At 34.8% G+C, this 11,687-nt stretch overlaps 1 protein-coding gene across 4 annotated transcripts in view; it reads left to right on the forward strand.

Moving 5' to 3' along the window:
* LOC100535278 (collagen alpha-6(VI) chain) overlaps window positions 1-11,687 on the forward strand; it is an 81,164-nt gene that overhangs the window by 34,500 nt on the left and 34,977 nt on the right. For all 4 annotated transcript variants that reach the window (XM_073920297.1, XM_073920298.1, XM_073920299.1 and 1 more), the window contains 5 exons: window positions 247-383; window positions 3,851-3,943; window positions 4,151-4,204; window positions 7,852-7,923; window positions 10,365-10,391. In XM_073920297.1, coding sequence (XP_073776398.1) covers window positions 247-383; window positions 3,851-3,943; window positions 4,151-4,204; window positions 7,852-7,923; window positions 10,365-10,391 — 383 coding nt within the window. The remainder of the gene's footprint in view (window positions 1-246; window positions 384-3,850; window positions 3,944-4,150; window positions 4,205-7,851; window positions 7,924-10,364; window positions 10,392-11,687) is intronic.

An 11,687-nucleotide genomic window follows, 5' to 3' on the forward strand; every position in this document is an offset into this window, starting at 1 on the left:
AAATAAAAAACAGTGGTGTAGTTTATCACTTTCAAAGATAACACCAGGTGAAAATAGCACTTAGAAATCTGGAGTTGCTTATAGGTTTTCTTAGATTTTGGATAATATATTCTAATAGTGATCTCCTTTTTTTTTTTTTTTTTGTGGCATGTGTTGTTTTTTTTTCATTCTGAAATTTAAGTCTGAATGACCTGAAATGTGTTTCATTTCAAAGCCACGTTTGCTTATGTCTGATTTGTAAACCAGGGGTCAGCGCTCTCCTCATTGTGTCTTTGGAGGGAATAATGGACGTTCACCAGCTGGAGTTTGGCAGAGGTTTTGGTTACATGGAGCCACTGACCGTCAACATGCTGAATTTAGGCGACGCTCTTATGAAACAGGTTGTAAGTATCAAAGAAGTGTTTAAGAGCGCTAATCAATCTGCAAAGTAGCTACTATCCTGGAAAAGTCATGAAATTTTGACATGGCATTTTCTAGGCCTGGAAAAGTTTTGGAAAAACAGAAGAAAAAAAAACTAAGTTTTGGAAAAGTCATGGAAAACCGATATCTGTATACTTGAATATAGGTTATTCTTTTCTGTGCTTGGCCAGTCACATATTATCACATTATTTGTGCGGTCTATATTTTTTTTATTTATTAAAATACAATATTATACTTGTATAAAATGCAAAAATTTTTTTTAACAAAACATATTTATTTATTTTTATTATTTGAAACTTTTAATAAGAATAATTTCAAAAAATTTTCACAATGGCGCCCCCCCATGTGTGGCGCCCCTATGCGCCGCATATACTGCATACCCCCTTTTTGCGCCCCTAGGTCTAAGCATTATCTAAATCCATTTTACATAGATATAAATATAAATTGAAACTAAATTGATTGTTGTGTGTTTTACAATATGCTGTTATAAATTTGAACATGCATTGTTTTTTTTTACTATGCATATGTTGACTTTGCATGAAACATTAGACCATGAAAATTTAATTGAAAGTCTTGAAAAAAACATGGAAAAGTCATGGAATTTTAATAGTTAAAATGTGTATGAACCCTGTTAATGTATTTCTGAAATTTTTCATTTTGCATATTTTAAATAAAGGCTTCTCATTGCAATTTATTTTAGCTTGTTTAGTTAATAGTAATGATGCCTCATTAAATAAACTTGCTCTCCTGCTGTTTTGAATGCGTTATGCTTTGTAGCCATTGTTTTGGCAGCCAGATTTAGCATTTCACAGAAAATTGTCTGTTTTACAAAAGTCATGTGTTGTAATTTATTAGCATAACCATCACAAATCTGAAAAAGTTGGTAGAGTATGGAAAACGTGAATAAAAAAAAGAAAGTAATTATTTCCAAATTTACTTTGAATATTTCATTGCAGACACTAAGAACAAAATAGTTCATGTTTAGTCTGGTCAAGTTCATTTCATTTGTAAATATACATCCTTTCCTGTCATTCAGACTTACAACACATTCCAAAAAACAGGACAGGACAGGAGAAGTTTAGGGCTAGTAACGTAGACCAAGCATATTCAGTACACTTTTCTCTATTCAGCGCACTCAATCGACCATTCCTCCGTCATTGACAGCCAGATAAGCATGTTTGTGTGTTCATTCTCTGGGTGAATACCTATTGCATAATCCAAATTTTGATTGATGTCTTTTGGACCAGTAGTTTTTGAGAAATGATGGGAAAAGTACCGCCTTCGCATGTGTATGGAAGATGACTGGTATTAGCGGTGTTCCATACACGATTAAAATAGTGTTCTGTATAGGGCGCATAACTTCAGAATATACTATTATTGTGTTTAACTTGAAGTTAATGATAAATTTAGTAACTCTTTTATGAAAGTTTGAGGTGATGTGGTGGTGCAGTAGGTAGTGCTGTTGCCTCACAGCAAGAAGGTCGCTGGTTCGAGCCTCGGCTGGGTCAGTTGGCGTTTCTGTGTGGAGTTTGCATGTTCCCCCTGCGTTCGCGTGGGTTTCCTCCGGGTGCTCCGGTTTCCCCCACAGTCCAAAGACATGCAGTATAGGTGAATTGGGTAGGCTCAATTGTCCGTAGTGTATGAGTGTAAATAAGTGTGTATGCATGTTTCCCAGAGATGGGTTGCAGCTGGAAGGGCATCCGCTGCGTAAAACATATGCTAGATAAGTTGGGGGTTTATTCCGCTGTGGTGACCCTGAATTAATAAGTGAAGTTTATTCATAAACTAATTTCGAGAGGATCACGTGCTTATGATTGACACGGCTGGCCCCGAGTCAAGCTAATGTACGAACCACCAATCAGACTATTCCTAACCAAGTATAAATAACCAAACACCTTACCTTTAGTCATCTTCGTCTTGAAGAATCCCCCCTTCCACCCCTTCTCCTCCTCTTTTGTCTACAGGGCAGCACGGCGGCCCAATGGCTAGCACTGCGGCCTCACAGCAAAATGCCTTCGGTTCGGGCATCTACCCAAACGGTCAGCATTTTTGTGTGGAGTTCATGTTCTCCCAGTGCTTGCGTGGGTTTTTCCCCGGGTCCTCTGGTTTCCTCCCACACTCCCAAAAACATGACACTTAAGTAAATTGACTAAACCAAATTCGATCCAATTCTGTCAGCAACGCATCACCTTAGCAACCCTCACGCAGAAGGGGGGGGGGGGGGTTCTTGAGATCTACCCAAGCTCAAACTCCCCTTGCCCTGCAACAGGAGGGAGCCCCGGGCTCGAGACTCTCATGAGCTCGGGGCTCTCTTCCGGAACAGCATGCCAAATTAGCTTATTAGCTTATTACCAATCATCAGCTAAGTGTGGACTCTTAAAAGGGACTAAGTCGAAAATAAAATTTAATGAAAGTTTTAAATGAAATGACTTCACAATCATTTAATTTTTAGATCATGCTTATTTTATTACAGCATGACAATTTAAAATATTAAAACATTAAATTCATGCAAATTAACGCTAACTTGACAGACCTTTTATGAATATAAACATCATCACATCACAAGGATTATCCAAACAGCGTTTTTAGCCTGTCTCTCAGGCTCTCTCTGGTAGAGAGTTGCGCCATGCGGTCATTCACTCACAACTGACGTTTAAATATCCCCATTTAAGAGCATTTATTCAACAAAGGATCTTTTATTTAACTATTTGTGAGAACATAATATTCATTTCATAAAGACTGTAATACTGAGTGATGCATAAATTAAATATTAATGCATATTGTCGTTGATCTAAATGTCTTCCCTCCCAGACGACACCTTAAGCTTGCCCACTGTCTACTTTCAAGCGCATTAGGTGGACGTAGCAAACTTACTGAATTTTCTCAGAAACATAGAAGTAGGAAGGTCTCTGTTGTGCTTGGGGTTGAAAGAGTGAGAAATAAAGATTACACGGATATATAGCTTGCCTCTGACCCGTAAGTATTTATTCAGAGATTGGCGTTAAAAGGTAATCTGTATGGAACATCGTTGCGTACGGAGTATCGTTAGTCTACGTTAATCAGGTAAATTGGTTAAATAATGATGTGATTTGCAACAGGTGATTGTATATATGATTTGGTGCAAAAGCAGCATCCAAGAGAGGTCTAGTCCTTTAGGAGCAAAGATGGGCAGAGGATCCCCAGTTTGCCAACAAATACATGAGAAATGTATTGAAACATATAAACGGTGCATAACACCATTAAAAAATTCAAGGAATCTGGAGGAATTTCAGTGTGTAAATGTTACATTGGATTTCAGTTTGTCATGCCAACTGTCTAGAAAGTAATTTTTATGGTAAAATACTCCTCATTTTAAATGAATGCGTAGGCTGGAAGTTCAGCAGCAAAAGATGAATAGTTTCACTCGTTGTGTGTATTTCTCTCCACTCAGGAAACAGTGGCGCTGCAGAAGTGTTGCGAAGTGCCTTGCGAATGCTCTGGAGCGCCTGGACCACGAGGACCCCCTGGACGCCCGGGTCAAAAGGTCAGAGCAATGTAATACTTGATATAATATTGTGGATTTTCATTATTTCTGTTGCCTGGTTCATCTTGAATGAATTTTTGTCACAGAACTTTTATATCACTGAACAGTTTATATCTTTGTGATGGATTAAAACAGTCCATCTTAGATGATGGCATATGCGTCATTACCTTGCCTATGTAAGGAGCTCACTAGCTTTTCTGTGTTTAGGGCTCTCCTGGTCAAAAAGGTCATCCTGGATTTCCTGGAGATGAAGGAAGTATGGTGAGTGAAACTAATTACCAGTAGATATACAGTGCTCAGCATAATTAATTGCAACCCATTTTGAAAATGAATATTTGTATCCATTTCTCAGTGAATATAGGCAATGTATTATGGTGCATTTAAACAAAACAGATTTATTAAACAGATATATTTATTAAAATATTTTAGTCACCAAACATATTTCGAAATTGAAAGATTAAATTCAAGCAAAATATTGCAAAAAACGAAAGAAAATTACAAGCTACAAAATTTCAACTAAATTTTTTAACTATTTTGCTTCTCTTGATTTTTCCTCTTTTTAAATTTGTATTTAATATTTTTCCATAATGTATAAATTTGGGTGCTAGTTTTTGGATCGTTATTGTGAGTTATTTTGTTAGATAAGCTCCCGATTTGGCTTCAGTACTGACTGATATAATGTATATGCATAAATATAATATTGAATAGCTTCCTTTTAAAATATGAATTTAAAAGAGAGATTTGTGTAGGGTGTTCTTGTATATTCTGAGCACTGTACATATATCAAAAAAAAGGTAATGATTCGCGCTCAATTGCTTCGTACTGTTTTTATTTTTTATTTTTCTTACATTTTATGGGTGATTAAAAGACGGACGTTTCGGCACAAAGCCTTCCTCAGTGTGCATCTGTCTTTTAATCACCCGTAAAATGTAAGAAAAATAACAAATAAAAACTGTACGAAGCAATTGAGTGCGAATCATTACCTTTTTTTTTTAATAATAGCATTGACAAGATTGACGCACCAAAAAGTAACTAAAAAAAACGCAAGCGCACAGGGCAAACTTCAGTAACTCTACACACTGTATATATATCACCATGCTTTTTCCCAAACGTTTGATTACATGAAAATTGTCGACATTGTATTTGTACTACTGAAACGTTATAGAAAAAAGACCAAAAAAGAAGATGAAAAACATCAGAATACAAAGTAACTGTCAAAGTAAATTGCTACTGGTTTTTAACATTACCATTTCTGTTTAACAGAAGAAAGAAACAATGGTTGGTAAATGGTTGGTAATTCATCGTCGAGTTCTCATTTTTGTTGAACTATACTTTTAAATATGCACTAATTTAAAAGGTTTTGGGGTTAAAATGGTATGTACATTTAAAAGAATAAAATATAAACAAACCAATCTGTGTTTATTTAAATCTACAAGTGGAATTTAAAGGGTCATGAAACCCCCCTCTTTCGCTTCAAGTGTACCTCAGAATTTTTTCAAAAAATGTTCCGAGATGGGTGTGGAGCGCTAGGACCAGAGGGAGGAGTGGGCGTGGCTGGCAGAGCAGGGCAAAAGGATGGGAGCGAACAACTGTTGTCGGCTCACAAAATGAGACACAAACCATGAGGAGACCCATGATTTTATAGTTTACAAAGTTAAAATGCTAAGAAATAAACAGTAGTTTAATGCCATGCTACATTTGTTATTCGTAATTTCATATACACATAACATGCTGTCATGAATAATTAAGAAGCAGGCTCTTCTCATAGGATAAGATATCTCAGCTATAAAAAATAATGAGGAATTGACACGTCATCACTAGCAGATTCATGCAACGTCACTGATTTTCATCTCGCCCTAAAAATGATTTTAAACCCAGAAGATGAAATTAGCTGACAAAAGCTCAAAATGATCCAGTTTTCCCCACGATTAAAGCTGATAGGCACTAACATTGTGTTGGAATAAATGGTCTATCATTCCATGCGTGTTCAATGCAAACTCAGGAGGCGGAGATCAATTTCAAAAATATCAGTAATTTATTAAGTACAAATGAATAAATTGATCAGGGCCCTGGGTCGCACAACTGTGTCCTATTGGTTATACAGTGCTATCCAAGAGAACACACCAGTCGATCTGCGAGTGTTTTAGGACTAAAGACCCAGTTTATATATACAGAAGAAGGAGAAGGCGGGTTGTCATCAGCTTTTCTGCACAGAAGAACTGGACCAGTTAAATGCACATGCTTAGAGACCTCAATAGGCCCCAATATGTTTTCATAAATGCTTACACAGGAAATCAGAAGCGAGAGACAAGTTATTTTTATTGTTCCCGCTGCATATTTCTTGTCCAAGATAGCTCTTTCTGCAAAATGCCTCAAGTATGCAAACTACATTTCCTCAAAGGCCAGTTTTGGTTAACATATACGTAATTTGACAGAGCATACAAAATGTAGTCAGGGTTCCCGCGGGTCCTTAAAAAGTCTTAAAATGTCTTAAATTAAAATCCAGGTAATTAAGATCTTAAATTTTACCGTAAAGTGGCTGTAGTTATTAATTTTTCAGCTGGTGTGCTTAATGACGATAGGGAAGCACAGTGGTCCACCGTAAAACATCTAATAGTTGCTTAATTTAGCACTTGTAAAACAGGAGAGAAATGACAGTCTCCTTGAATTATTAGCTTATAATGATAGGTCAGCTACAGAGTACAGACGCTTACGTCGGTCTGCACCTGTACCTCGGGCCTAACTTATATATCATGATTACAGCTCTAGCTCAGACGCCCCCTTAGTCAGCTATAACAGTTTCATTTCACCACCAGACAGCCAAAAAGCAGGTACTGTGGGTTATCCATACTGTGACGAGGCACAATTTATTTAAATCAAACGAGAACATTTAAATGAGTAGCCTATTCCAAAGAAATTATTAAAATTTTGGGTCTTAAATTATATTTGTTGAGGTCTTAAAAAGGTCTTAAAAAGCATTAAATTTAACTTTTAAAATGGTGCAAGAACCCTGGTAGTAAAGAATATAAAAAATATATATGGTAAAGTATGACTGTAAGATAAATGATTTAACATCTCTTTAGGCAAAGCATACACAACATACTAATAGAGAATCAAGGATAACTCTAATGAGAAAAATATATATATATATATATTTTCTACGGTTGCTACTGATGCTCAACACACACACATTTGTTAAAATCTCAAAAAAAGTACTTCAGGGTGTCCTGAATGTTTAAGGAAGGGCAATAAAATAAATGCTTAAGTCCATGTATGTTGTATGCTTTCTTTTTACTTTGGGAACTCAAACTCAGCCAGTTCATGAATAAACACTATTGTTGTAAATCTGCACTCCTAAGTTTGTATTCTCCTCAGTGATCTCCTTAGGTTGTCAGCAGCACAGCTTCTGTTAAACATTCCAAAATCCTGCTTAAAAAAATGGGAGAGCAGTATTTCTCAGTCTATGCTCCTACATTAACTAATTTTAAAGCAACAGCCAAAACTTGCATATTCTCTTTGTCTTACTTTTAAGTAGGTCTTGTTTTTTGGATAGATCTTCTTGTATATATTTGTTATTTTAGCTCATGGGATAAAAACACTTTTCCCAATTATTTCTGTATTTGACCTCTCTGTGAAGCACTTTGGTCAATGTTCATGTTTTTTTATAAGTTGCTATACTAATAAAGTTTGACTTTTTGACTATATCTTGCCTGTCCAGTTCAACAACTTTAGCCTTGGTAATTTCGAGGCTGATGTCATACAGTAGTTTAAACCATTTTGTGTTTCATAGGCCTAAGAGCTTGTCTGGATCAATCTCACTGATGATATATCACACAGAAAATGCATGTTTACACAAAGAGGATGGACACTGTGTATGTCGTGAATAAATAATCCCTCTCTTATCTCAGGGAGAGCGAGGACCACCGGGGTTGAATGGAACTCGGGGGCATAATGGCTGTCCTGGAAATCGAGGAATCAAGGTAATGCAATGAGCAAGTATGAATGGAGGTGCATCTCTTGATGTTATTTGTATCATCGCAGTGTTCTACTTGGAATTTAGAATTCCACTGGGTACAGTATGGCTGCATCTGAGCTTTAATTATTTTAAAATCAAGTAATGCACCTTTCATTCTAAAATCTCTCACTTGTAATATGTGAGCATATTTACTGTCCAAAACTTGTCAGTGAATTATGAAGGGGAAGAATAAATATAAATCGTTGATTATTCCTAATAAATGTTCAATTAATCAAGGTTTTGATTTTAGGGCAAATCACCCAGCCATAGTTCATAGTAGTGTTGTCTCGATACAAAAATTTTAAAAACGTCCATTTCCCGCTAACATTTAAGCGCTGTGGAGCACATTCTTAAACACAGCTGATTTGCATTGTGTTCACATGCTCAACAGAAATGACTGAGATTTGTCTGTGAAGATTATCAGTTCACCAAACTCACTGCTGTTTACTAAATATAACCAAAGATGCATGGACACTGGAGCATTTATAGCCACCAAGATCAGCTGTTCTGTTTATAAGCTGACATAAGAGCAATAAACCCGCAGTGAATGGGAGAATATTTTGACAATCTTATTTGCTCAAATAACAAAATAACAAATCCACGATGATGTTATAAAGACTTTCAGAAAAAGGAAAAAAAATTTTGTGACACCGATGATGGCAGCCAGAGGAGAGAATAACATCAAATATACTGTCCTGTACACTTAGACAATGCATTAAAAACCCTTGCACAAGCGGTAATTTTCTTTTTTTGTAATTTGAAGCAAAGATGATATAATACATACACAAATAAAAATTTTCATACATTTTCATCAAATAAAAATAATAAACACGCCATAACAGTCTTGTAAAAAAGGGTCCATCCACATATAGATCGACTGATCTTCCTGGCTTTAAAACACTCCAGTGTTCTTGTATCTGTGTTTACACCGTAAACAGCAGTGAGGTTGATGAAATGATGATCTTCACATCCAATCTCAGTCATTTCTGTTGAGCACATGAACACTATGGCAAATCAGGGGTGTTTAAGAACGTGCTCAACAGCGCTAAAATGTTAGCGGAAATGGACGTTTTTTTTATTTATTTATTTCAGTACCAATTGGTACCGTATTCCAGTATCGTGACAACACTAGTTCATAGACGAGCTAATGTATTCAATATGTCATATTATTGTTGCAAGAAGCAGAGTATGACAGTTTCACTACTTAACATTGCTATTTTTTTTGGGATTCGAAGATTCTTCGAAACATTTGGGATAATATAAATACGTCAGCAAAATAAATAACTGTTCTAGTGGTTTTTGGATATGTTTAAGAAAACATCTTAAATAATGTGCTAAATGCTCTGCTTTGTTCAGTGTGTCATGTAATTTCAACTGAAACAGGAAGAAAGGGTGGGGCATTCCAGTAGCTCATCATCTTACAAAAAAAACAGCCAATAGCATTTTGTTTGCATCACAGTTTTGCTTAGTGTAACAATTATTCTGCTTTAAAGGGGACCTATAATCCAAAAATAAGGGGTTTAAACACAATTGTGTGTCAACAGTGTGTAAATATAACCAACCTTAAATGGTAAAAAATTATTAATTGTATTTGTTATAATCACACTTGATTAACAGCCTGCAGAAACACTTTGATTGAAATTCTCCCTTTGTACGCGTCATCAGAGAGGGAAGGCCCCTACCACTAGTAACTCTCTCATTAGCATAACAGCTCTGAGTGAGAAGCAGCCATCCGCCATTTAAGCTTTCGGCATTATAAATGTTGAGTTAAAGGATGGATAAAAAAAACACTGTAGACTCAATAGACTTCCTTTTTTGATAATTTTTTTACAAAGATAACATCTGCCACTATGCTGACACATGAAATTGAAAAGAGCACAAACACATTTGAATTCAAAGTGACAGTCACCAAAATGGCACAATTTGGATCAAAGCCTTGAGGGGGGCAGTTTTAAAGAGTTATAAAACATTATGTGTGGGGTATTTTGAGCTAAAACTTCACATACAAACTCTAGGTATATCAGAGACTAATTTTACATCTTGTTGCATGCAAAATTAGCATAATAGGTCTCCTTTAAAGTGCAGCTTTCAGTGTAGAATTCAAATGTGTTTGATATGTTTTGTTGTCTGCAGTGACTCTATGATCAGTTCTATGCGTTTAATTGGTCAGAAAATCAATCATTTTGAGGTTATTTTGAATGCTTAAATCTCTCAAATGTGAACTATGTTTTGGAACACACTAGCTTATACTGATACTAACACCTAAAATACAATGAGAACCTTAGAACATTGTCACCATGTTTTTTGTTTTTTTCATTTTGTGCAAACATTCATGATGAAAGCGTTTACCTAAACCTTTTACAGCCATGTTTATTAAAATAAATGTTTTAAAATTCTATTTCATAGGGCAATCGAGGCTACACTGGAAACAAAGTGAGTAACAATAGTTAATAATCTATCTACTCGCTGTTAGTTGTATTATTCTATATAAACATATAGAGCTGAATGTATTTCAGCCTTTCTGTGAGTTTTTTGTTATTTTTCATATATTTCCCAGATGATGTTTAACAGAGCAGGGACATTTCCACAGCATTCCCTTTTCTATTTTTCCTCTCAGTCTTCTTTATTTTAGATTGGCTGTATTAAAATAAGTTTTTAATAAAGAAAATGCTCATCAAATGTAATGCATTTAGTTAAAACATGCTGGATAAGTTGGCGGTTCATTCCACTGTGGTAACCCCTGATTAATAAAGGGACTAAGCCGAATAGAAAATAAATTAAAGAAAGTATATTTTTTCCTGGCCACAGAACAAACTACCATTGTCTAATAACCCAAACTTGCCTAGTTAACCTTGTTAAAGTCTTTAAATTGCACTTTATACTGAATACTAGTGTCTTGCAAAGTAAGTAGTAAAATATGGTAACACTTTAATAGCTAAACACTATGGCCCATTAATTAAGCATTAGCAAATAGTGAATCCATTATTGTTAAGCAATAACATTTATAGATGTTAGTAAGCAGTTTATAAATACAGCTACAAATGCTCTGTTTTTTACTTACAAGCACATACAGCATGTAGTGTGCCTAATAATTGTATTTTCACACTTTGTTAATGATTCTTTTTTTGTTACTTAATTAAATATTACATTATTTACAAACCAGATATTTAAGCATATTTGGTGTTTTTTTAAAAGATCATTCAGAATGTGCAAGTAAATGATCAATAAATATTCAAATTTATATTTAATAACTAAATTTAAATAATGAAAAATGTAATAATTTAAATCAAACTATTCTTATTATTCAGGCATATAATAATAGTTAATTTTAATATTAATAAATGCTTTATTAACTCAACTTCATCCTGTTTTGTGACCTAATCTGAAATGAGGTCTATTTATGCATTATAAATCCCTTGTTAACGACAATTAAAGGCTCAGTTATATTCTAAACAGGAAATTCAATTCATTTCTATTCATTTGAAGAGACACAACAGAAACTGTCAAATGAAAAATACATCTTTGCAACCTTATCTAAAATAAAATTACTGTACAGTTTAAACATTGCTAAATAACAGTGAAATGTTGTATCATATTATGTTCTTCAATTATTATATTTGTTGTTGTTTTTTTTTATCCAATTTTATGTCATAATTTGACACTCCTGTTATGCAACAGTGTTTAAACTTTACAGTAATGTTATTGTTTAGATAGGATTGCAATGATTAT

Source organism: Danio rerio, chromosome 13, assembly GCF_049306965.1.
Source record: "Danio rerio strain Tuebingen ecotype United States chromosome 13, GRCz12tu, whole genome shotgun sequence".
Lineage (NCBI taxonomy): Eukaryota > Metazoa > Chordata > Actinopteri > Cypriniformes > Danionidae > Danio > Danio rerio.